General features: G+C 38.6%; 5 protein-coding genes across 5 annotated transcripts in view; 1 reads left to right on the forward strand and 4 right to left on the reverse strand.

The window, feature by feature from the left end:
• The window catches only part of LOC120427789 (clavesin-2), a 104,171-nt gene that overhangs the window by 75,429 nt on the left and 1,157 nt on the right, over positions 1–27,585 (reverse strand). The gene's annotated exons all lie outside the window — the stretch shown is intronic.
• Positions 1–27,585, reverse strand: part of LOC120430930 (uncharacterized) — a 202,216-nt gene that overhangs the window by 7,502 nt on the left and 167,129 nt on the right. The window lies entirely within an intron of this gene.
• Positions 2,789–6,601, forward strand: LOC120430919 (mucin-22-like). Its single transcript, XM_039596038.2, has 2 exons — positions 2,789–3,418; positions 4,581–6,601. Exons 1-2 carry the CDS (start codon positions 3,336–3,338, stop codon positions 6,163–6,165), a joined length of 1,668 nt encoding a protein of 555 aa, XP_039451972.1. The 5' UTR covers positions 2,789–3,335; the 3' UTR covers positions 6,166–6,601.
• LOC120430923 (sodium/calcium exchanger 1-like) lies at positions 10,481–15,039 on the reverse strand. The gene is made up of 3 exons (XM_052709456.1): positions 14,857–15,039; positions 14,620–14,791; positions 10,481–14,557 (listed from the first exon to the last, which is right to left on the reverse strand). The coding sequence occupies exons 1-3, from the start codon at positions 15,011–15,013 to the stop codon at positions 14,353–14,355; spliced, it is 534 nt and encodes a 177-aa protein (XP_052565416.1). The 5' UTR covers positions 15,014–15,039; the 3' UTR covers positions 10,481–14,352.
• LOC120430920 (uncharacterized) lies at positions 16,472–18,168 on the reverse strand. The gene is made up of 2 exons (XM_039596039.2): positions 17,505–18,168; positions 16,472–17,474 (listed from the first exon to the last, which is right to left on the reverse strand). Exons 1-2 carry the CDS (start codon positions 18,117–18,119, stop codon positions 16,524–16,526), a joined length of 1,566 nt encoding a protein of 521 aa, XP_039451973.1. The 5' UTR covers positions 18,120–18,168; the 3' UTR covers positions 16,472–16,523.

The following is a 27,585-nucleotide window of genomic DNA, read 5'->3' on the forward strand; positions in this document are numbered from 1 at the left end:
TTAACGTTGCACATCAATCAGAGCTTTTTGCACCAAGATTTATGTAGCACACATTTAAGGATCTTTAAACTTTCGAGAACTTTCGATATAATTTTTGAATTATCCCCTAAAGTACAAAATAATTTACAAAATAACTTTCAACAAAGTTTAAATTTCTATATTCGAGTAGGAACATCGCAATAGAAGTTTGAGGTCCATAAAACATAAAAAATCTTAAAATTGCTCCCATTTCCGTAAAACTTGATTCATTCCAATTCTATTAGTTGCATTCGAAAGGTCTTTTGAAGCATTTTAAAATGCGCCAGGCAGATCAGAGATTGGCTTATGCAAATTACTGTTAAGATGGATATTTTTAAACCCCAATAGGGTAGAGGACCCAGTTTTCGCCCTGCTCCAGTTTTCGCCCTGCTCCAGTTTTCGCCCACCTACTGGATTTAATCTGTATTTAGCAAACTCATACCGTTTTTTGGTTGAATTTATTATGCAGGTTTACATATTCATTCATTTCTAGTACTAATTGAAACTTTCCTAATGAATTTCTATTGTTTATTAAGTTTTTATAAGCTTTTCAAAAAAAGCCTTACTGCAGCCGCCATATTTTTGTCAATTTAGACTACAGCGGGTAATAATGTTAATGAGGGAAAACAACTAATTTTGTCCGAAAATAATGTAAATGAATAATTCATTAGTTCACTGTATGTCTGAATTTCATGAAAATCTAGTGATTTACCTGTTTTAAACGTTTACCAAAGGTTATTTCAATAAAATAAAGTGGGCGATTTCTGGGGTCATAAAAAAAACATGAGATCCAATTTTCGCCCAGGGCGAAATCTAGTATTGTGTTTTCAGATTTTATCTAGAACCAGTTTTCGTTTACCATAAAAACGAATCTAATCGCAGCGAAATGTGCTTGAAAATATATTTGGAACATTCTAGATTATTTTTAAAGGTTAAATAATCATTTTAATTACTTTCATTCATAAGGGGTTTTGGTTCAAATGTTGTAAAAGTTTACTGGTACATAGGAGAACAAATTAAGCAGAGGATGGAGAAGTAGTTACACATGTGCTTTAATATTTTTATTAAGAGGTACTCGATGTTTTATATTGAGTCAATTTATAATAGACAGAGAATCTCAAAATAAGCAGGATATCTGAAAAAAACTCCTAGGATTTTTTGAACCTCAATTTATAATATGTACGACAAAATATGTGCACATCAATGAAATTTAGCTTCGGGAACATGTTGTGTATCAATAGGAGACCATATTTGCTTAGCTTTGAGTCATAATTTCATTTGATTTCTTGATTTTTGTCGTGGGCGAAAACTGGTTCCAAGGGTGGGCGAAAATTGGATTTAGGGGGGCGAAAATAGGCTCTTCAGAGCACTTTATTAAAACGCAAAATTTTATAAAAAATGAACACGTAAATGATAAAAACCTTGTGGAAACTTAAAATCAAATAGTTTATCAACGTTCTACAACAAATAGAACCAAAAACCATAAATTGTCATCAAATTCTCATCAAATTTCCTAGATTGCCACTATAAAGTGGGCGATTTCTGGGTCCTCTACCCTATCTTTTCGCAACAGCCCCCAACACCAACTCTTTGCACCAGGGAACAAACGTGCCTAACTAAAATTGATCCACCCTGAAGAATTGAATCCAAATAGAATTTATAACATCGCTTCTCGAAATTCAATTTTTTTCTGTAAGTTTTTCTCCCACCATTTTCTGCTACTGCAGACAGGATTAGTAGTGCTGTCAAAGGAATAGATTGCAGGATGATTACCCAAGTAACAATTTTAGTTTTGTTGTAGTTCTGGGGAAGTTATGCTGTGATAAATAAGTGTTAAATCAACAATAAAGCTAAAATGGACCATTTTAGAAGGTTAGCCAAAGTAAAAATAAAGTGTAGCATAAGATATTATAAAGCTCTACAATGATCAAATACAACTTTCTAGTTTGGAAAAGAATTTTGTAGCAACTTGTAGGAACTCCTGAAAGTTATAACAAAGCATGACATATTTATGAATGCACTCTAAAAGTGAACCAAAAGCCCATATACATACCCAATGGAGCACTTCCATTCGAGCAGTTTTTGCTTTTTTCTACAATGTATTTCTTATGGAGCGAACTGTCAAAAACTGCTCGACTGCGGGTGCTCCATTATTCAAAGTATCAAAGAGAATCTCAATGGAGCACCCGCAGTCGAGCAGTTTTTGACAGTTCGCTCCATAAGAAATACATTGTAGAAAAAGGCAAAAACTGCTAGAATGGAAGTGCTCCATTGGATTTAACGATTTTGCTACTGTTTTAAAATTTTATAGTGTTTTCACAAAAACAAGACAACATGTTGTCGATTTAGAAATCATCAGCTTCAACATCGCTTTCGTAAACACATGTTTGCGGTGACGTCAACGGGACATCTCTCCAACCGGAACTGTCCAATAATGTTTCCCCCTACCCAGCACTGGACTACCGGCTACTACCAGCTGATTACCTTCTAGACATTATCGTAAATCGTTTTTCTGCCACCGACTCCAATCAATACCTGATGCACCTTATTTCGTCACACAAATGTTTGGCCACACACACACTCAGTCATTCACAGAAAAATCCAGGTAATTGGCCCTGCCTGCAGCTGTCCCCTTCCCGTGAGGACTTGTCTCTCATTATTTAATATATTCATCGTCCTTGTCCTCCCCTGAACGCCGCCGCCGACCGTCAGCCGTATGCCTCATTGAGGGTTCGATTACTTCGAGGTCTCCACCTAGGCCCAGTCAGTCATTTCGAGTCCGTTTGAGCAGGTCGTAAAACGGAGTGGCTCCTCTGGATCAGGATAAGCGTTTAAGCGGGTTCGATTACCTGAAGACTTTCCAGCTTTGCCAGCTCTTGGAGACGGCGATAAGGAATTCTCTCGTCTGGCAGAAAGGTTCGCCAGCGTGAGTCAGAAAAGTCGGGAGGTTCAAACTCGAAGGTTTCTCCCGGACTGAACTCAACGCGGCAGCTGATAAAACGTTGCGGCAGATTTGACGCCGTCGTCGTTCGCCGCCGTACCGGGCCCTGGGAAATTACTACCTTTCGGGTATCGGAATGATGTGTCGTGTTCTGTGACGAGTACTTGTGATGGTATTGTAGGGGGTGTAAATTGGCAATCAAGTGCGAACCTTTTTTTTCCAATACGGAAGATGGTGGCTTAATAAAGCGGGCCCTATTTATTGGCAAGGATTCAGTTGTTCTCGAGCGATACGGGTGACAACATCGAGAGACATCGATCGAAATTGGGAAATTCGCTTGACTGCCTACCCCTCCTGGAACGGAACTGTGATAGTGATGAGGAGTTTAGTGCTTAGTTTTGTGGCCACCGCGGCAGCGTTGGTGGCGCTAGCCAGTGGAAATCCTCTTTTCTATGATAGGTATGTTGAAGAAGATTTGTCATCATGGCATGGTGAGAAATGAGGAAAATAATGTGATCTTGAAGTGAAAAAAAGTGAAATTATAATAAGGTTGTGAAATTGCCAACTAAGGGCTTTGATGCATACATTGAAGAGTTCAAGCTGTACAGTTATTCAAAATCGTTGTTCTTAGTGAACGTTCAAAATTATTTAAAATTATGGTACCAACACAGTTCAACAGATAAATACACACTTTAAAACCTGCAGAATCGTAAGGAGACTTATGATTTTTATTCACTTTAAAATTTACGAGTTTCAGATTAAAAAAATACTAAATTTCAAATTTTATGTTTCACATCATTTTCTGATCGGTGATAAAAAAATCTGATTTGTAAAAAGATTAAATGGCCTTTATTTGATTAAAAAAGAATTAATAAACGTTCTGTATTAATGTTATTAATGAAAATTTTAGTTTTTAGCAATAATATTTTTTTGATTGTTTGACAAAAACTTAAAATAAAATAAGCATTGGCCTGATATTTTTCGAAATTGTTGAGATGTTCTTGATATATTTCTTTATTTACTCTTTTCCATCTAGAGCTAAATCCTGAATTTTAACGTTTTACCTCTGACGTCAGTGGTTTTACCTTACCTTTTGAGAGGCAGTAAAACTCCTAAGTAACGCTAAGTAGTGCAATACATTCAATTAGAGAAATTTCAATTTGAAGTACCGTCATCTGAGGCAAATCGGGACACATGGGACGAATTGGAACAGCAGTTTTAGCAATATTGCAGCTTAATATTTAGATATTTTTAGTGGTTTTAGTTAGACCAGATTCAGAGCAACAAAATGTCCCTATTCAGACTGTAGGTCCAATTCGCCCCAGTTGACGGTAACTAATTATTGAGGTCTGGGGCTGCAACCATGAGCGTGAGGAGGTTAAACTATTTTTTAAATGTTAAGTTCATAATAAAGAAACCAACTTTTTCGTAATATTTTCTAGCAAATTCCTAATTTTTTGAATTTTAATCCTCGATTCATAATAAATCTTTTATATAATTTTATTATGAATCAAGGATTAAAATTCAAAAAAATTAGGAATTTGCTAGAAAATATAAAGAAAAACTTCTTTTTCGAGACAAAGAAGACAAATACAAAACTTCTTTTTTCCCTCTGATTCAGCAAACCCACAGCAGTGGTCAGTAAGGTGGATTTTACTGACTCAACAATCGACCACGACCGAATCAGCCCGCTGGTTGATATAGACGCCGCAGAAGAACCGACCTCGGATGATAGAGCTGATCCGGCAGAAAATGAAATCGACGTTACTGACAAGGTTGCGCCTGTCACAACAGCTTCATCGAGCAGTTCGATGACAACCGCATCTTCGAGTACCACAGCTACAAATGGAGCTGCTGAAGAGAGCAGTAATTTGGAGGCGGAAAAGTCAGAAGGAGAAGGAATGACTGCAGTTGTGGATGAAACTGGAGTTGACAGCCCGGCAACAACGGAAATCGTCTCCACGGAGAGTACTGATGAGAATTCCAACTCTCAAGAAACGACAACTGCTGATGCTTCAGAAAGTGTAACGGCAGTCACAGAAGATAGTTCAATTTTTTCAGTGCCTACGACTGCTGACCCTGCAGAAAGCTTAACAGAAACAGAGGCAAGCTCAACTCCTACAGAAACTACGACAGCTGACTACTCGGAAAGCTCAACAGCGCTTACAGATGAAAACTCAGCACCTACTACTGTTGAACCTGTTGAAAGTTCAACAGTGACAGAAGTAAACTCAACTCCTTCGGAAACTACGACAGAAAACTCGGCAGAAAATTTTACAGAGGTTACAGAGGAAAACCAAACAACTGCTACAGAACAAAACTCAACACCTTCCGAAACTTCAACAGCTGATCCTTCGGACAATTCAACGACAGTTACAGAGGAAAATTCAACCCCTTCAGAAACTACTACTACTGACCCCACAGAAAATCAGACGACAGTTACAGAGGAAAACTCAACAACTGTCACAGATGGGAGCTCAACCTCTACGGAAACAACGACAGCTGACCCTTCGGAAAATTTGACAGATGTTACAGAAGAAAATTCAACCACTCTCACAGAAGAAAGTTCAACCCCTTCAGTGACTACGACAGCAGACCCTGAAGAAAGTTCAACAGTGACAGAGGAAAACTCAACAACTGTCACAGAAGAGAACTCAACTCTTTCAGAAACTACGACAGCTGATCCTGAAGAAAGTTCGACAGGGACAGAGGAAAGTTTAACGACAGTTACAGAGGAGACCTCAACCCCTTCAGAAACATCGACCGCCGATCCTGAAGAAACGACAGTCACAGAGGAAAGTTCAACAGTGACAGAGGAAAACTCAACAACTGTCACGGAAGAGAACTCAACTCTTTCAGAAACTACGACAGTTGATCCCGAAGAAAGTTCGACAGTGACAGAGGAAAGTTCATCCCCTTCAGAAACCACAACTAACGATCCCGAAGAAAGTTCGACAGTGACAGAGGAGACCTCAACCCTTTCGGAAATCTCCACCACGGAAGTGGCAACGAGTGAGGCAATCTCAACTACAACGGGAACAGTGACTGTTACGGAAGGTGTAACAACGACGACCACGGAAGCAACAACGACTGAAGCGATTAGTACGACCACGATGGCCGTCGAAACGACAACTGCGGCTGCTTCCGTCAGCACTGCGGTCAGTTTGGCGTGTTTCCTGTTAACTGCATTGGTGCTTGTGCGCTAAATTTATAGTCAATGTCGCCCTTGAAGAAGTCAAGTGGATGCGTTTAACACGTCGTCCTACAAGCCAAAGGTTTTAACCTGCTGCAAGCCGTCCAGCTGCAGGTGGTTATCAACTCGTCGTATCTAATCGGCAAGGATTAGGGATTGCGCACTTGAATAAACCAAAATCCGTGATGGTTGATTGTTGAGAGCAGGATGAGAGATTGTTTATAAACGATTGCCAATTGAGTGTGAATAATAACAGCAACAGAGAGAGTCGTTTAAGTTTAGTCTAGTTGTAAGGCTTAGCTAGGTAATTGAGCAGTTCAATAAATTGTTGAGTTGAAATGCATGTTGCATGTATGTAAACATTGTCACGTTGTTTATGGAAACGAATTATGGTTTATGTTATTTGCTGTAAATTAAAATGTCTTGAAAGTGTCTTCATAGAAACATTCTATAAAGAGTAGAGTTTTATTTATTAATTTCTTATAAACAGTCCCTTCTTTTTATTACAGTTTTTTTTTCTGTTTGTTGCTTTTTTTTTAGATTTTAGCAAACATTTGTTTAATCGAATCTTAAAACGCAACTGGATTTGATTTGAAAGCAACACGCCGTGTTTTCTAGAACAGTATTCTTGGAAACAAACTTGATTTTTAATTAATGTGAATCGACGTTTTTTTAACTTTGATATTTAACGGGTTAAAATGGATGAAAATCAGCACCCTCATGCATGTCTCTACTGAGAAATTCTCTCAGATTTCGGTCATTCGATGTATTTTGTATTTTTTGATCCGACAGAAACTTTTTTGGTGCCTTCGGTATGCCCAAAGAAGCCATTTTGCATCATTAGTTTGTCCCTATAATTTTCCATACAAATTTGGCAGCTGGTCATACAAAAATGATGCATGAAAATTCAAAAATCTGTATCTTTTGAAGGAATTTTTTGATCGATTTGGTGTCTTCGGCAAAGTTGTAGGTATGGATACGGGCTACACTGAAAAAAATGATGCACGGTAAAAAATAGTGATTTTTTATTTAACTTTTTGTCACTAATACTTGATTTGCAAAAAAAACACTATTCATTTTTTTATATGTTTTAGAGGACATAAAATGCCAACTTTTCAGAAATTTCCAGGTTATGCAAAAATCTTTGAGAGAGTTATGAATTTTTGAATCAATACTGATTTTTTTCAAAAAATCGAAAAATTGGTCGCAAAAATTTTGCAATCAAAAAGTACTTTAGTGAAATTTTGATAAAGTGCACCGTTTTCAAGTTAAATCCATTTTTAGGTGACTTTTTTGAAAATAGTCGCAGTTTTTCATTTTTTTAAAATTAGTGCACATGTTTGCCCACTTTTGAAAAAAATATTTTTGCGACCAGTTTTTCGATTTTTTGAAAAAAATCAGTATTGATTCAAAAATTTATAACTCTATAAATTTATTTTTGAAAAGTTGGCATTTGATGTCCTCTAAAACATATCAAAAAATAAAAAAATATAAAAATAGTGTTTTTTTGCAAATCAAGTTTTAGTGACAAAAAGTTAAATAAAAAATCACCAAAATTTGTTGAACCGTGCATAATTTTTTTTTCAGTGCAGTCCTTATCCATACCTACAACTTTGCCGAAGACACCAAATCGATCAAAAAATTCCTTCAAAAGATACAGATTTTTGAATTTTCACATATCATTTTGGTATGGACAGCTGCCAAAGGAGAATGGGCAAATTTGGTCCAAGGATGTACACGAACGGGACCAACTTTTTTCGAAAGATCTCGCCGAGACATGAAAAAAAGTCTTCTGGACCAACTCTCTAAACCCCGGGGTTCAAAAGTTACAAGTTGTTGAAGTTTGAGCATTTTGGGTTAAAATGTACAAAAAATCGTATTTTTGCTATTTCTAAAATCATTTATAAAATCTCTGTTTCATTATGGATTTCGATTTTCTTGACTTCATTCGACGCGTATCAGCAAAAACTATGAGTTCTGATATGTCTTAGCATGATTGAAACATGATTTCTCTTGTTTTTATCCGTTTGAACCGTTTGTGCAAGAGGCATCCCATAGAAACAAGTCGAAACTTCAAGGTTTTGAAACCGGGTCCAACCCAGACTGCTTCAGTGAGTATGGAAGGCTTCAGTGCAATGTTGTAACAACTTATTGGGATGGTCTGAGTCATCGAAGGACTCCCTGGAGTTATGATCTGTGGAGCTACAGCCGTAACAAGCAAGAGGTCGACGGTTTTTGACCCCGGAACATACCCGCATGGCTTCAGTGATTATGGTAGACTACTATGCTGATGTGTTGGAGTGTCCTGGGTTCTCGTAGGACTCCCTGGAGTTAAGATCTGTGGGTCTACTACCGTAACAAGCAAAATGTCAACCGGTTTTGACAACGGAACATACCCGAGTGAGTGTGGTAGACTGGTGTGCTAATGTGTTGGGATGTCCTGGGTCATCCAAGGACTCCCTGGAGTTATGATCTGTAGGTCTACGGCTGTTACAAGGGTTCCCTGGAATGGTCCAGAACATCCCAACATAACAGCAATACAGTCTGCCATACTCACTGAATCTTTGCGGTTATGATGCGTGGTTAAAAATCATCGATCTTTTTCTTGTTACAGTGACCCAAATATCTAAACTCCAGGGAGTCCTAGGATGACCAAAGACATCCCAACACATTAACAAAGCAGTCTACCATACTGTCTGAAGCTATGCGTGTATGTTCCGGGGTCAAAAATCGTCGACCTCTTGCTTGTTACGGCTGTAGCTCCACAGATCATAACTCCAGGAAGTCCTTGGATGACCCAGGACATCCTAACACATTAGCAAAGTAGTCTACCTCACTCACTGAAGCTATGCGGGAATGATCCGTTGTCAAAACCGGTCGACATTTGGATTGTTACGGTAGTAGACCCACAGATCTTAACTCCTGGGAGTCCTAGGAGAACCCAGGACACTCCAACACATCAGCATAGTAGTCTACCATACTCACTGAAGCCATGCGGGTATGATCCGTTGTCAAAAACCGCCGACATCTTGCTTGTTACGGCGGTAGACTCACCGGTCTCAACTCCAAGGAGTTCTCGGATGACTCAGACCATCCCAATAAGTTGTTACAACATTGCACTGAAGCCTTCCATACTCACTGAAGCAGTCTGGGTCGGATCCGGTTTCAAAACCTTGAAGTTTCGACTTGTTTCTATGGGATGCCTCTTGCACAAACGGTTCAAACGGATAAAAACAAGAGAAATCATGTTTCAATCATGCTAAGACATATCAGAACTCATAGTTTTTGCTGATACGCGTCGAATGAAGTCAAGAAAATCGAAATCCATAATGAAACAGAGATTTTATAAATGATTTTAGAAATAGCAAAAATACGATTTTTTGTACATTTTAACCCAAAATGCTCAAACTTCAACAACTTGTAACTTTTGAACCCCGGGGTTTAGAGAGTTGGTCCAGAAGACTTTTTTTCATGTCTCAGCGAGATCTTTCGAAAAAAGTTGGTCCCGTTCGTGTACATCCTTGGACCAGCTCCCATACAAATTTGCCCATTCTCCTTTGTATGGAAAATTATATGGACAAACTAATGATGCAAAATGGCTTCTTTGGGCATACCGAAGGCACCAAAAAAGTTTCAGTCGGAATTTTAAATACAAAAATTAAAATTTAAGAAAAAATACTGATTTCGTAGAGAATTGCTCCACTGTGAAATTGACTCAGGATCAGGAATAGGATTATATTCTCATCAGAAAATGAAATCAAAAATTTACAACCAAAATAATCACTGAAAGTTATGGTTTTAGGATTAGAATTTCTAAATAAATCCCACATATTCAAAAACTCAATCATAACTTTATTTTCAAAATGATTAGCAGTGGTAGAAGATTTTCCAACGCATCTTCTGAAATTTAAATTTCGCTAAAATATTGTATATTTTTACTCTAAATGCTAATATCGCATTCCTCTTAAGATTGTTGTGAAGGCAGACAAAAATCAAAATCCGAGCGCAACCTGTCAAAGCCCGTTGCGTCATTGGCTGATGTACACGCTTAAGACAAACCACTCAATTTTTGCACGGCGCAACAGATTTTTTTCGCGCAACAGAAGAGATGCGCACTTCGGTTTGGTGGTGCGCGGATAATATGTTTTACCAATAAACCATGCTGCTCCTCCGTCAGCCAATTTTCCCAAAGCAAGTTGTCCCCGAAAACAACCAAAGCTTTCAGGTTCATTTCCAATGCAGCGGACGTCCGTGAAGCTCGCTTTGTTTCTTTTCCATGGAATGCCAGGAGCTTTCTTTCAACCACACTAGAAAAAATCAACACAAGCTTTTTATTTCGTTTCTTTATTACTTTTGTTGTTGTTGTTGTTGCTCTATTTGCTATTAGACGATTTTGGTTGCTCGTCTGCTGCTTTTCTTCTTTTCCCTTTTTCTCTGTTCTTCCTCCCTTCTAGCATCTGTGTATCGTGACTGTGTGGTTTGGTGGAGTGTGTGTTTGTGGGTGTCGGGGTGATTTTTTGTATAAATTTCTTCTTTTGCTGGTCAGCATTCTGGGCTATTGACAATGTTTAGGTGTGTACAGTTTGGAAAAGGGGGAGAGTACTGCGTATTTTGGCCGTAATTGTAAAAGGGTTATTTTTTGTGGGGTTTATTTAAGTACAGGAAACGTTAGAGGAAATGAGTTTGATAGTAGTAGTTTGTTTTTTTTTGGGAATAGTGGAATTTTTTTCGAGTTCGATATAGTTGCTTCAAAATAGGATTTGTTGTGTAAGAAAATCAGTGGTCTGGTGTGACACTTGAAAGAAGATTGTATATAAATTTTAGGATTTCTTAGAGGTTATAGCATTTCCGTTTAATATCGATACTAGTTTGATTTTTTACACGATAGTTAGTCAAGAATAGGGAGAGTTAGAATTTCGCTTTGTTTCCGATTTTGAGTTGGACTTTCATTGTTTTTTTTTGTTGTTGCTATAAGTTGGTTAAAGGTTAGGACTAGTTTTATAGAGGATAGTACTTTAAAAAGGGTGAAAAAGGGGAAAACAAACATTTGAAAGCTACTCGATCTGCGCTTTTCGCTATCTATCTCTCGCTTTTCTTTAGGTGGATTATTGCCATCAGTATAAAAAAGGGCTTTTTGCTTACGATTTGATTACGATTAATATTGCACATCGAACGATTCGGAAGTCACTAGGAGAGGAGTTCCACATTCCGGTGTTTTGTTTTGTCTCTACATGATTGTTGTTTTTTGGTACACATTTCTTTATTAGCTTAACCGGGCTGTGTTTTAAACATTGAGTTCACGGTAAAATTGTCTTGTCTGTTTATTTTTTTCGTTTTAATCTTGTGTGCATGTTCAGCAATTCTACTCTTCTGTATTGACGAGAAACTAAAGTAGATTTGAATTAGTACTTTGGATTCTCGATTGGAAGAAAGTTACATTTGTATTTTGTTTGCACATCAACGTATGTTTTCCTATTTTTGTTTTTTGTTGTTGTTGTTAGTATAAACGTGTTCTTCTTTGACTCTCTACAACTGTCGGAACACACTTTCTCAGTTGAAATATGAAGAAGTTTAAGGGGAGGGAGGATTGCTCACATAGATGACAGTCACTACACGTGGCCATTCAGTTGGTAATTATGGAACTTTATTGATCATTAGAGTTACTGCACTGCTATTAAAGGTAGGGTAACATTAAGAGTTTTTTTTTCAGAAAATCGTGTGGCTATAACAGACTGATCTTATACATTCAGGTGGATTCGCTAGTTTTCTTCTTTTATGTGTATGGCTATGTGGCTTGTCACCAATTGTTTATATCTCTCATAAAAATATAAATCCAGCCGCGTCCTGATCGCGTCCATCTTTTATAAATATTTGTTCTTACTTTACGAACACGTTCGCTACAGAGCATCTTCATTCGGTTTATTGTTGTTCTAATTTCTCTCTCAGGTTTCACGGTTCGGTTACATCTCTCAACAACTAGGAAATAATCAACAAATATAAATCTGCATCTAGCGGCCATTTTTAGCCCCAATAAAACCCAAATCGCAAACCGAAAGCCTTGCCAACAATAACGCGTGTTTTGTCAGCCATCTTGAAGCGTTTCTTTCGCGGTTTTATAAATTATGAGGCTTCTCTTTTTTAAACATTCCCCACAAGAAGATTCTATATCATTATGGCAATATATGGGAAAACAGTTTCGCTGTTTCTGATTTGGTTTGTTTAGAATCATTGCGTTGCTTTTTTTCTTCTTTATTCCGCTCGTTTCGATCGTTCGCGCCCTAGACGTGTGTGTAAGTGGACGTTTTTTTTTTGTTTAGAGGTTTGCTCAACAATACCTTACGCTACTAATATCCTTACAAACGAAAGCTATGATTGTTCTAAACTTAGGAGCCCCTAAAACCAAGGAAGAAAAAAACAGAAAGTCGCCTTAAGTCCTAATGCGAATTTGAAATGGAAGAGTTTTTTTTAAATCGTTCGCCTGCTTGTGTGTGTGTCTCTATCTCTGAATTGATTGAGGGAGACGCGCGCGCGAGCGCGCCGCCATTTTGTATCATAACTTTGACAGTTGGCACCATCCAAAATGGCGGCTGGCACGCACACGTGTTGCGCTTGCTTTGCGGAGTGGCAAGAATACTTTATAGCTTAGTTTTACTATGTGGAGTTTTGTTTGGTGTCAAGTGTGAGTGTTTGCGCAAAACATAAAAGAAAATGGCGTTTGAAATGCTTTTAGTACAAACGGGGTCGGTGTGGTTGTGGTTTATTCTTCTGGTCCGTTGTTGGCGTTTGGTCTACTTGCTACTCTGCGTCGTTTCAGTTTTCCTAGGGACGTGCTAGTGTGTGTGTTCTAAAACGTCGCAAAGAGACGCCATTTTGTTCTATACTAGAGCTTTGCTTCGATTTGGACCGCTGGTTTTTAGCTTTTTATGGTTTGGAGCCTTCGTAAGATAATTTATTTTCGTGATTACATCAGGAATTTTACACATTTTTTATTGGGTTTTTCGAAAAACACGACTCTAAATAAGATATGTCTTCTGCGCTCTTTACAAGTAACGGTTTATTTTTGATTTCCTTTTTCGTAATAGTAAGAGGATTTTGAAATGGAGCAAGCACTATCGATTTCAGGAAACGTGTTCAGCTTGAAAGCATGGATGACTATTTACAAGCGATCGGAAAAACGCCATTCGTTCAGATATCGATCCTGGTGGGTGTGACTAAACAAGGGCTAATAAATTCGAGATTTGACTAGAATCCATGCTGAGCCTGCACGAGAGGCAGTCGCGGGGTTGAGTCGCAACCCAGAAACTTTGTTTTTGAACGAAACTTAATCATAAAAAATAAGAATTCAACATATTTTCAACAAACAAAATTTGTCCCACGTCCGCGCAACTTTTTCTTTGTCATGTTTTTGGCGCGAAAATTTTGCTTGTTTTCTTGCTTCATTTAATATCCTAGTTTAACATTAGCTTACCTTTCTAGTACACTCTATATTTTCTTCACTTTTAATCAATTAAATAGTATTAATCCTTAACAATTTGGCATTTTCTCTTATTTTTGACGGCGGCGGCTGGACTCGCGGTGTTCGAGCCGCGGCCAACCAGCCCCGAGCGGGACGTCAGCTGTTTCGGCGGCGTGGGACTACGCCCGGAAACAACGCATCTTCGGCAGCAGCTGGCGTCCCGCGGTTTGGCGTTAAATATAACTTCTTTTTTTTCTTTCTCTCTGGCTTACAAATTATTAACAGTACAGGTAGTAAACTAAAATGTCTTGTATTTTACTGGCCCACGTGGCGCAGTTCAACTGGGTTTTGCTTTGCTTTATTTGTTGTTTGGTTGGTTTTTGTTGTTCACGCGTTACAATTTTGTTGTTTTGTTCGTTTGTTCTAAAAGTAAGGCAAATTATTTTATTTTTTCTTCTTTCTTCTTAAGTAAAACCTAGTGTGGTAGTTGCATTCAAATAAGTTAATGATTGACTTTTGGACTTAATCGTTGACTTTTGATTTGCTTCATGTCGCGCTATCTACTCCCGTTCCAACAGGGTCAAATGTGGCTGTGGTGCTGCGAATGAGTCGATAAATGGGCGTGAGCACGATGGTTCTTGAACATGAAAATGTGTGTTTGTTTTTGTGTGTGTGTGTGCCTTCGACAGGACTGTTCCGGGGCACCAAGGTTGAAGTTGATCCAAACTGCGCTGTGCCATCTCCTTAGAAGCCCTTGATGATACCGTACGCCTCTAAACTGCTCATCACCAGGTAGATGATCCACAGCGAGAAGAAGAAGACGGCAGTGAGGTACTTTGCCTTCTTGGGACCTCCCAGTTCACCACCAATCTTGGGATTTCTACGGCACACCAGCACCAGGATCGCGACCAGCGCCTCCGTACAGAACAGCGTCACCGAGAAGGCCAACCTGAAAAACCCAAAAATCAGAAACCTGTCCCAAAAACAAAGAACCTCATCCACAATACTCACGTTCCGGGTTGCACCTCAAACTCCCGCCCGTGGAAGGCATGGTAACAGGCGGCAATGGTCCAGGCCACACCGATGCCGAGGAACACGTTGACGGCGTTACTGCCCGTGACGTTGCCCACACTGGCGTCCGCATACTTGTCCTGGATGGCGGCCACCTTACTGGCGAACGTATCTGTAAATAAACGTAAACAAAATTAGACCCACAACCGCTAAAGTTCAACCCTGTCGATCCCGTACCCGGTATACTCGTTCCCAGCGCGACGAAAACGATGGCGGTGACGGAGTCCTTGATGCCGAGCGTGCAGCCAAAGTGGGACGCGACGTCACCGATGATGGCCGTCACCACGCCGATGCACAGGATCGAAATCACGAAGCACAGGTAGCCGCCGGCCATGTCTGGAAAGAGAAAAAAGATGTATTTTAAAAGAAAGGTTTAATTCCCGGACGGTCATTTTGCGGCCATGTTTGATATTAGAATATCATTCAAATCTTGATTCGCAATGTTTAAATGATCATGTAAAATGACCCGTTGACCATTTGTAAAGTGATTTTATACTTTTTCAAAATTAAAGTTTATTTGGAATTTTATTATGCTATGTTTTAATTAAAGTTAGTTAAAAACTAATAATTTATCAATATTTTGATCCTCATTTAAGGACACAAATATTTTGTTGTATAATCTTAATAATCAAAACAATTTCACACGTTTCAATGTGAGTGAAACTAGTAAATGTCGTCAAAACTTTCACATTTTTGGAAATATGTATAAAACATTCAAATTTGACTTAGGTAAAAATCTATAATAATTGCAAAAATATAAGTATTCTATATTAATTCGAAAGTCATAATAACCCTTTTATAAACTGATCCTCAAACTTAATATGCACTTAGAAACCTTCCCTCATGATTCCAACTCATGACAGTTGGACAACGAATCTGATTGACTACCATCTGATTCATGTAAACAAAATGTTGAAATTGGAGGAACAAGCCTATTGCAAACATTTTTCAAAGAGTTTGTCGACCAACCTCCTCCTCCCCCTATAATTAAAAATTGGGTCGGAAAATCTGGGACAAAATATTTATTCAACAAACTGCAAAAAATCAATGGAAATTTAAGTGCAATCAGCTGAATGCTATTAAAAAAGCTTTCCGCTGCGTTTAGAATCATTTGAGCATGTTTGAGATTATTTATGTTTTTTTTCGTCGAATTTTACATTTTTTGAACATAATGATTGAAAATTACCTTTACGGGAGCTTAAAGTTTTGGCTCTCAACAATTTTCATCAGTCACGCTTAATTTAAAGATGAAAATACGACGTTACATAAATTGTTCAAATCACATGTCACCATTTTTGAAATAAAAAAAAGTTTAAAATTTAATTAAAAACACAAGTACCTTCAGCTATTTTTTCAGATACCCAAAAATCAAGAATACCATTGGAAAATGCCACTTCCTGTTTTCTATTATTTTCAATAAACGAAAACTTTCAAAAGATTACAGAAATTAAAAAAAACGACATATAGGATATAGATATAGATGCATTTTTTAGACTTTTCAATAAAAATTACGTTATTATATTTTTTAGATGGCCTATTTTGTAAATTTGGCCCTCAAGCTCATTTGAGCTTCAAATTTGGCCTTCAAAAACTTTGAGCACCCCTGGGTTAGAGGGAGGGGTTCTCGTGGTCAGAATGAGCTCAAATTTTTTTTCAAATTAGTCGATCTATGATTTTAAGGGGTAGCCCCGAGAAAGCCCGGATTTGGACCACCCTAGTGGACATACCGTACCAATCGGTCCGGGTTTTTTTTTTTTTTTTGTTGCCCAATGGGCATTGGGTTAAGTTCACTGCGACCACCTGAGAAGGCTATCTTTTGTGATGTACCCTGGTTACTGTCCATACTACAAATTACTCGTATCCATTGAATCGGAAGACGAGGGGTTATTTTGCAGACATGGTTTATCCCAATCCGGCGCAATACAGTCGATGAACTGTATGACCTTCTTGGGATGGGTGTGGTGCCATACATCGTACGGCGTAAGAAGGTGCGATCCAAAGAACCGCAGCCTTCGAGACACAAGTGCTCCGCAGAAGCAGAGTAAATGTGCCGAGCTTTCCAGCTCAGTTAAACAAAAACGACAGAGGTTGTTAGGCCACCTGCCGATTTTGTGCAGGTGATATCTGGCAGGACAATGTCCTGTTAGAAGCCCTGCGAGTATTCGTAGTTCCCTACGGTTTAAGCCAAGAAGTTTCCTGGCAATTGAAGGACTTGGAGTGATAAAAGTTTTAGCTTGTCTCAATCCTCGCATCTCGCCCCAGATTGAAGCGATTTGCAATTGTCCCCAATTAGTTATTTCTTGCTTCACGGCACATTTTGAGATTCCAAGGAACGGCTCGGGACCCACGAAGATGTTTGATGAGCCTTGTCTGGCAAGTTCATCAGCCATTTCGTTGCCTTCAATGCCGCAGTGCCCTGGGACCCAAAACAGCATCACTCTGTTATGCCGAGAAGCAAGTTCCCTTAGGGAAGCGACGCACTCCCAAACAAGTTTGGATTCGCATTTAGAGGATTTTAATGCCAATAGTGCAGCTTGGCTATCCGAGAAAATACCGATTTTTGCGTGTCTATAATTTCTCATAATACACGTCCTCGCACAGATGTGTATGGCATACACTTCTGCTTGAAAAACGGTAGGCCACTTTCCCATAGATATGGTTTCCCTGGTTCGAGGACCGAAGACTCCAGCTCCAGTAGAAGTGCCCATTTTTGAGCCATCCGTAAAGAAACGAATAGTTCCTTCTGGAAGTGTAGGTCCTCCATTACTCCACATTTGGCGATTTGTTTCAATCACCTCATATGGAATGTCCATGTTGGGCCTCACCTCCATGCAGTCCGAGACTGAAGTTGCAAGGGGGGAAATGTCAAAAGCCTTCACGATCCGCGAGTGACCCGTTCCATCTCCTTCCACCCAGTTGTTACACCGTTGTAGTCGTAGAGCGCCAAGCGCTGCCTCCTGCTTCACATGTAAATGTAAAGGCAGAATGCATAGCATGGCTTCCATGGCCGCGGTAGGGGTTGTTTTCATTGCACTCGTTACAGAGAGACATGCCAGTCGTTGGAGCTTGGTCAGCTTCGACTGACATGTCTTCTGTTCAGTCTTCGGCCACCAAACGGTCGACGCATAGGTTACCCTAGGTCGAGCGATGGTGGTGTAAGACCAGAATGCAAGTTTCGGTTTAAGGCCCCAGGTTTTGCCGAGCATTTTGTTGCACGCCCAGATAGCAGTAGTTGCCTTCTTTACCGCATAGTCCAGATGTGCATTCCAGTTCAGCTTTTTGTCAAGGATTACTCCTAAATATTTGACCTCAGAACTGAAGGTCATTTGGGTTCCTTTCAAGGTAGGCGGCCTAAGGTCGTGTTTCCTCCTGTTAGTAAACGGGATTATCACGGTTTTGTTGGGGTTTATTGTCAGCCCTTCCTGCTCACACCACGACATGGTGCAGTTTAGAGCTGACTGTAGACGGTCCGATAACGTTCCGTCGTACTTCCCCGGATGATTAAGACTACGTCGTCAGCATATCCAATGACTTCGTAGCCGAGTAGTGTAAGTTTTCTTAGAAGACTATCTACCACCAGCAGCCAAAGCAAAGGAGAGAGTACTCCCCCTTGCGGACAGCCTTTGGCTGCTGTTATTGTGATAGATGTGTCTCCTAGCGATGCTGAAATCTCTCTGCTCGTAAGCATAGCATGAATCCAGCTCGCAGTTGTTCCATCGACGTTCCTCGACCGGAGCGCTTCATTGATGGCTGTGTACGAAGTGTTATCGAAGGCACCCTGAATATCAAGAAAAGCACAAAGTGCAGATTCTTTATATTTCAGTGCGTTCTCGATACGTGACACTAGCGTGTGTAGGGCAGTTTCGGTCGATTTGCCCGCTTGGTATGCATATTGGTGTTTATGCAAAGGGAAGTCCTTCAAGAACTCCGCCCGGATGTGGTTATCCGTGATTTTCTCCATAAGCTTGAGCAGCGTCACTGTCAGACTTATGGGTCTGAAGGCTTTTGGCATCGTGGGGTCACTTCTGCCGGCCTTAGGTATGAAGATCACCTTGACTTTACGCCAGCTTCGAGGGATGTAGCCCAGGGTGAAGCTGGCTCGAAGTAAGTTGATCAACTCAGCCATTATGGTGTCGGCTGCTTTTTGGAGAAAGATTGGAAGGATGCCGTCGGGTCCTGCAGCCTTCAGTGGTTCAAATGTGCCGAGGGCACATCTGATTGAAGACTGGTTGAACATTCGACGGGCTAGGTGGACTGACTCTCTTGATGGTCGACACCATACGCCATCTGCAGTCCGGGTACTAGCTGCATCCTCCTCTCTTTCAGTTGATTCTGGAAAGTGCGTACTCATGAGTACTTGCAGTGTTTCCTTGTTTGTGACAGTGAGAGTGCCTTGCTCGTCTCTCACCTGTCCTAGACCGTTGGAATGGTCTTTTGACAACGCCTTTTGGAGTCGGGTTGCTTCAGACATCGAGCTTATGTCCTCACAGAAATTAGCCAGGCTAGTTTTTTTGGCTCTCCTCAACTCCGCGTTATACTTCGTTAGGGCTGCTTTGTAGGCATCCCATTCGGAAGTGAGCTTAGCTCTGTTGAAAAGCCTTCTAGCCTCCTTGCGGAGACTGCTCAGGCTTTCGCTCCACCACGGTACGTCCCGACAGATTTCCCTCACCTTCTTAGGGCAGCTTGCCTGGTAGGCTGCCGTGATCCTGCGTTGAAGAGTATTCGCTGCAGTATCCAATTCTTCGGGGGTTCGTATTCGTGAAGCGTCTTGTTTGGACCGGCAAAGGTGACCTCGAAAGGCGTTCCAGTCCGTGTCATTTGGGTCACGAAACGTTTCGCGGTGGGCGTTCGCGTCACAACCGATGAGGAACGGTTTATTGACAGCCCTACAGTATCGCACAAGTGCGGCCACTTCTGGCGGTGGAACATCGTCCTGGTCACCAGGAAAGTAAGCAGATGCAACAACCATCTCCTGCTTTCCCTTGGTGGTCGGGACGGTCACCATTGCTGCAACGATGTCTCGTTGGACGAATTCCGTGATTGGAGTACACTTGATGTTTCCGCTCAGCAGAATCGCCGTTCTTGGTGTTGCCTGCGTATTGCTGTAGATCAATCTACTGCTTTGACAGGACAGTCCAAGGATTTTGTTGTGGTTCACCCACGGTTCTTGAACGAAAGCAATCCCAAATTGCTCTTTAGTGAACCTCCGACTAAGGATACTGGAAGCACCCTTAGCATGATGGAGGTTAACCTGGATGCAACGGATATTGTTCATTGTTCAGTTGAACCTGCCGTTTTCTCCAAGATGTTTTGATGATCCGGGAACAGGATGGCAGTGTCCTGCAGCTTGGTCGCTGATGTGTGTTGAGGATGCGGGTTCCTCTTGTATAGTACATGAAGTACTGGAAGGCCACATGAGGTCGGTTTTGGATTGTTTGTCTGTACCTGAGAGTTTTCTGAAATGCTGTTGACGAGTGGTAAAATACCGTGCTCATCGTAGCGGGGGTGCTCAAGCGGTGAGGTTGTTGCGTGAATTTTCAGAATGTTCAGCTGTACCGGTGCTATATTCGCAGAAAAGCGAAAATATGCATGTGGTTGCCTAGTTTTCGTCAAAGACTGTTGCGTAACCTTACCATCTCTCGCAGAATTGCTCCGAAGAACAACAGAAGGTTCTCGTTTGGTACTGGATAACTCTCCTACTTCCTTCCACATGTGAACCTTCCTGTGCATGTCTCTCATGCGTTCCGACACCGCAAACTGCACTCTACAGTTTTCCGCCGACTCTTCTCTTCTAGTGGTGTCCTCTTTTCCGGCGGATTTCATGCTTCTTCTTCCTTTCTTCCGCGTTGGTTCCAGCTGAGGGAAGCAGCTGGCACTTGGGTTTTGGTTTTGATCAATTTCCATGTTGATAAACCTTGTTTTCAGGACTCCTAGAAACTTCAACTGTGACTCGGGCCTGCAAAGACACAGAGGAGACTACATACTGCGTGGGGCGTCTTGGTACCACGCAGGCTCCGTTCAGACCTGGATACTTCTTGCTCCCCTCCAGACATACATCCCTTGGCACGGGTCGCTTGACACTGTAGATTGGGGATTGGGATTTGGGAAAGGGATTGGGGATGGGGAATGGGACGTGGTTCTCTGTATGGCTTTTTGCGAGATGAGAGCAGAGGACAACAATCATCTCAACGTTTCCACTTTACCCGGGCTAACGACCGGCAGTTCCAGTTCACGATGATTTCCCTTCATATGTTAACAAGACCACTTATGATTTTGGCACATATTCCGTTTGTCAGCGTTTCCTGTCATCACTGGCGGGAAAAATCTACGTGGAATCAGCTGTGCAGACCTCATGTGTGACAGGAATGCAGGTTGAGCGACTCCCACGAGCACGGGTTAATTCTGAAACAAAATTTGGAAAGGGAGGGTAGGCATTTTGACAGCAGGAACTATTTTGTCATTTGTCAACAACAGGCTACTATTTTACAAGATTTCACAAGTTTTTACTCAATAATTTATTACAACAAAAAACTTAAATTATTTGATGTGGCGATTATTGTTTATCAACCCTCTACAACCCAACCCAAATGCGTTGGAAAGAAATACTTTTACAATTGAGCAATTCTCTACGAAATCGGTCTTTTTCTTCAATTTTAATTTTTGTATTTTTTAATCCGGCTGAAACTTTTTTGGTGCCTTCGGTATGCCCAAAGAAGCCATTTTGCATCATTAGTTTGTCCATATAATTTTCCATACAAATTCGGCAGCTGTCCATACAAAAATGATGTATGAAAATTCAAAAATCTGTATCTTTTGAAGGAATTTTTTGATCGATTTGGTGTCTTCGGCAAAGTTGTAGGTATGGATACGGACTACACTGGAAAAAATAATACACGGTAAAAAAAAATTTGGTGATTTTTTATTTAACTTTTTATCACTAAAACTTGATTTACAAAAAAACACTATTTTTAATTTTTTTTATTTTTTGATATGTTTTAGAAGACATTAAATGCCAACTTTTCAGAAATTTCCAGGTTGTGCAAAAAATCACTGACCGAGTTATGAATTTTTTAATCAATACTGATTTTTTCAAAAAATCGAAATTTTGGTCGTAAAAATTTTTCAACTTCATTTTTCGATGTAAAATCAAATTTGCAATCAAAAAGTACTTTACTAAAATTTTGATAAAGTGCACCGTTTTCAAGTTATAGCCATATTTAAGTGACTTTTTTGAAAATAGTCGCAGTTTTTCATTTTTTTAAATTAGTGCACATGTTTGCCCAGTTTTGAAAAAATATTTTTGAAAAGCTGAGAAAATTCTCTATATTTTGCTTATTTGGACTATGTTGATACGACCTTTAGTTGCTGAGATATTGCAATGCAAAGGTTTAAAAACAGGAAAATTGATGTTTTCTAAGTTTCACCCAAACAACCCACCATTTTCTATCGTCAATATCTCAGCAACTAATGGTCCGATTTTCAATGTTAATATATGAAACAATTGTGAAATTTTCCGATCTTTTCGAAAAAAAATATTTTTGGAATTTTCAAATCAAGACAAACATTTTAAAAGGGCGTAATATTGAATGTTTGGCCTTTGTGAAATGTTAGTCTTGATTTGAAAATTCCAAAAATATTTTTTTCGAAGAGATCGGAAAATTTCACAAATGTTTCATATATTAACATTGAAAATCGGACCATTAGTTGCTGAGATATTGACGATAGAAAATGGTGGGTTGTTTGGGTGAAACTTAGAAAACATCAATTTTCCTGTTTTTAAACCTTTGCATTGCAATATCTCAGCAACTAAAGGTCGTATCAACAAAGTCCAAATAAGCAAAATATAGAGAATTTTCTCAGCTTTTCAAAAATATTTTTTTCAAAACTGGGCAAACATGTGCACTAATTTAAAAAAATGAAAAACTGCGACTATTTTCAAAAAAGTCACTTAAATATGGCTATAACTTGAAAACGGTGCACTTTATCAAAATTTCAGTAAAGTACTTTTTGATTGCAAATTTGATTTTACATCGAAAAATGAAGTTGAAAAATTTTTACGACCAAAATTTCGATTTTTTGAAAAAATCAGTATTGATTAAAAAATTCATAACTCGGTCAGTGATTTTTTGCACAACCTGGAAATTTCTGAAAAGTTGGCATTTTATGCCTTCTAAAACATATCAAAAAATAAAAAAAATTAAAAATAGTGTTTTTTTGTAAATCAAGTTTTAGTGATAAAAAGTTAAATAAAAAAATCACAAAATTTTTTTTACCGTGTATTATTTTTTTCCAGTGTAGTCCGTATCCATACCTACAACTTTGCCGAAGACACCAAATCGATCAAAAAATTCCTTCAAAAGATACAGATTTTTGAATTTTCATACATCATTTTTGTATGGACAGCTGCCGAATTTGTATGGAAAATTATATGGACAAACTAATGATGCAAAATGGCTTCTTTGGGCATATCGAAGGCACCAAAAAAGTTTCAGTCGGATTAAAAAATACAAAAAAAATCGAATGACCGAAATCCTAGAGAACTGCTCAATTTTGGATAATTTTAGGCTTGCAGGTTGGGCATGTTTTATGTGACTTAGGCATCTTTCACAAATATTTCCTACCGTTTATATAAAAAAAAGACTATGCCTATACGTATTTTTCGATTTTTATATTAAATAAGAGAAGAACATAAAACACGAGTAAGTAAGGTTTTTCGTAGAATGAAAGTTGCTTCAAGGTCAACATTATAAGAATAATAGAGTAATCTTGTCTAGAGTGAACATCTTGTTTAGTGTAGTAATAACGAGAAAACAATATTTTTCTTTAATAATTCAACTCTTCCAGAAATCAGATTTTATTTCTAAATTTTATTATTTGTATTTTTTTATTTGGCTAAAAGTTTTTAGGGGCCTTCCCTATGACAAAAGAAAAAAAAAATTAAGATTCATAGGAAATTTTCCTTTAGAAAAATAATCAAAATTTCTGTAAAGTACTTTTTGATTTCAAATCCAATCTTGCATTAAAAACTGAACTTGTATTTTTCGACCGTTTATTCCACCGACCGACCATTTTCCACAAGGAATGCAATTGCAAATTCAATTCCAACAATTTTTTCTCTCTCCCATCAACGTTTCCTCAAAAAACAAAAGGCAAAAAATTGGCCGAAAGTTAAAATTTTTATTGAACAAATTTCTTCACCTTTGGATTTTTTTTTCAAATTTTGAATTTTGGGAACGGCAGCCGAAGCCGCTAATCACCGCGCCATTGTATTTCCTAAAGTTTGGAGGGCCTAAACTTTAGGAAACACAGTATTTTCATAAATTCATTATAATTTTGTAACTTTAACAGAGAAGCATAACTGTAATACTGTAAAAAGCATTTTGTGATACCATAAGCTCAAAAAATGTTGAAAAATGGGCATGAAATTTGTTTTATAATTTTCCCCCTTCCCTTAACCTTGACCACAGCCTAGTGACAAAAAAAATCAAATAAAATTTGATCTAAAAAGAAATGGACTTGCTGGGTCATAGCGCAGAAATTAATTTTTATGATCCTATAAAAAAACAGAAACAAAAATTAGAAAAAATAAACACAATCTTTTTGCGCAAGTCGTTTTTGTGTTATGTATTTAAATTGTCCACGTACTATGATTTTATTTTGTATGAACAATTGTCTACATTTGGCGAGAGGGTTCTACCATTTTGGAAAGTGTCCACGTGGTTTATTGATGACCCATTAAAAGTGTATAAAAATTCATGCTTTCTTTATCTACTTGTACAGTAGGGTGATAATAAAAAAATCGACATCAGAGATACCCCCTGGATCGATTCCTAATGCAAAAATAAGTATCTGCGCCAATTTTGAGCCAAATCGGTTAAGGTTAAGGGTTTTTATCGTTGAAGTTTATATGGGGAAAATCGCGAAAATGTATGGGGAAAACATCGTTTCATTATTTTTCTGTCAGGTGGCGCGGGTCTCGCCTAAAATTGTCCAGGTATGAAATTCTCGTAGGAAATTTAATTCCCTATAACTTTGCCCAAGGGTGCAAAACGATCCGAGTTGATCCTGATTTTTGGTGATTTTTCTAGAAAAAAATATTTTCTTATATACTTCCTATATACCCCTTGCCGATTTCTTTTCATCGCATTGCTAATAACTCATCAGGATCAACTCGGATCGTCTTGCACCCTTCTACAAAGTTGTAGGTAATTAAATTTCCTACAAGAATCTCACACTTGGACAATTTTGGGCGAGACCTGCGCCACCTAGCAGAAAATTACTGAAACGATGTTTTTCCCCATACATTTTTGCGATTTTCCCCATATAAACTTCAACGATGAAAAGCGACCCCTTAGCCTTAACCGATTTGGCTCAAAATTGGCACAGTTACTTGTTTTTGCCTAAAGAATCGATCCAGGGGTATCTCTTGCGATTTTCCGAAATTTTCAATTTTTCTTGTCACCCTATTGTACAACAGTTTACAGATCGGCCAATGTTCAAAAAATCATAGCAAATCGATAATTGAACATAATGATTTGTTTTTACCTTCATGTGAAAGCTTTTCTTGTGATCTTTGGATTATATATATTTTTTTACGTTTTATATCAAATTTTGAAAGAAAAACATTGACCCTTGAAATCCACAAATTCGGAACACTCTTATCTTACGGTTGTAAACAAACTTTGGATTTCTCCAGTGGTACATATTTTCTACAAAACAATGACTTCAGACACTGAAACCAATGAAACTCAAGCTTAGTAATGTTTTATGAGTGGTCTGATCACCTTTTTTTTGACAAAATCGACGGTAATATTTCAAAAGGCATCATGTACATTTTGACACTTTCTGGGTTATTGCATATTCTAAAAGTACTCTTAATAAGGTACCTCTCCACCAAAAATGAGCAAAAGTTCCTTCAGTAATGCCTGTTTAATCATGATTTTAAATAAAGTAACATAAACAAAATCTCTGCCATCAGCAGTCCCTGTTTATATAGCCCTGTCAACCTGTCAAACAAAAGACTACATAAACCTCGTCACGAAAAAAAAGCATCATGAACAAAGCGCCATGTACATTCGGCGAAGAAAAACGAATCATAACAAAGCGTCCCCCTCAATGACAGCAGGGTGATATAGACGTTGGTGATTTCAAAAGTAGTTATGTTTGTTTTTCTTAAATAAAACGACGGAAACAATGTTTTATTGAATTTGGATGATCAAGTATCAATGAAAGCAACGTTTTTCATCGTTTGTTATTATTAGAACATCTTATTTTGCTTTTATATTAAAATGGGAATTGAAAATGGATGCTCAACATTCAAATGCGTTTTTCTCAAAACGCATGGTTTGTACATGATGCTTTTTGAAATGTTGGCGTCGAAATATCTGTTAATTTGAGGTGTTCCACAATTGTGGGAGGCACAATAACATCCCACAATTATGGAACTGACGATTCGGAGGCAGTGTTTTGCTGCTCTCAATAAAATAATCTCGAAATGCAGTTTTTCGTTCAAAGAGACCTATTTTTACTAGTGAAATTGCAAGAGAATATCCAAATAAAGGTCTTAAAAATAGTAGGGTTACCAGAAAAGATGCATTCGGCATGCTATTGACAAATTATCACAAAAGTGTTCCGAATTTATGAATATGTGGGTAATTCTCTACCAACTCACACGAAATCCGGAAAAGTTGCACCGACCCCTCTTCGATTTGCGTGAAACTTTGTCCTAAGGGGTAACTTTTGTCCCTGATCACGAATCCGAGGTCCGTTTTTTGATATCTCGTGACGGAGGGGCGGTACGACCCCTTCCATTTTTGAACATGCGAAAAAAGAGGTGTTTTTCAACAATTTGCAGCCTGAAACGGTGATGAGATGGAAATTTGGTGTCAAAGGGACTTTTATGTAAAATTAGACGCCCGATTTGATGGCGTACTAAGAATTCCGAATAAACGTATTTTTCATCGAAAAAAACACTAAAAAAGTTTTAAAAATTCTCCCATTTTCCGTTACTCGACTGTAAAAAATTTTGGAACATGTCATTTTATGGGAAATTTAATGTACTTTTTGAATCTACATTGTCCCAGAAGGGTCATTTTTTCATTTAGAACAAAATTTTTCATTTTAAAATTTCGTGTTTTTTCTAACTTTGCAGGGTTATTTTTTAGAGTGTAACAATGTTCTACAAAGTTGTAGAGCAGACAATTACAAAAATTTTGATATATAGACATAAGGGGTTTGCTTATAAACATCACGAGTTATCGCGATTTTACGAAAAAAAGTTTTGAAAAAGTTACTTTTTGCGTTTCTCTTTGTTTCGTCGTCCGTGTCTGTCACGGGTGACCATGAATGGCCATGATCGATGACGACCAACTTTTTCAAAACTTTTTTTCGTAAAATCGCGATAACTCGTGATGTTTATAAGCAAACCCCTTATGTCTGTATATCAAAATTTTTGTAATTGTCTGCTCTACAACTTTGTAGAACATTGTTACACTCTAAAAAATAACCCTGCAAAGTTAGAAAAAACACGAAATTTTAAAATGAAAAATTTTGTTCTAAATGAAAAAATGACCCTTCTGGGACAATGTAGATTCGAAAAGTACATTAAATTTCCCATAAAATGACATGTTCCAAAATTTTTTACAGTCGAGTAACGGAAAATGGGATAATTTTTAAAACTTTTTTAGTGTTTTTTTCGATGAAAAATACGTTTATTCGGAATTCTGAGTACGCCATCAAATCGGGCGTCTAATTTTACACAAAAGTCCCTTTGACACCAAATTTCTATCTCATCACCGTTTCAGGCTGCAAATTATTGAAAAACACCTCTTTTTTCACATGTTCAAAAATGGAAGGGGTCGTACCGCCCCTCCGTCACGAGATATCAAAAAACGGACCGCGGATTCG

This window comes from Culex pipiens, chromosome 3 (assembly GCF_016801865.2).
Source record: "Culex pipiens pallens isolate TS chromosome 3, TS_CPP_V2, whole genome shotgun sequence".
Lineage (NCBI taxonomy): Eukaryota > Metazoa > Arthropoda > Insecta > Diptera > Culicidae > Culex > Culex pipiens.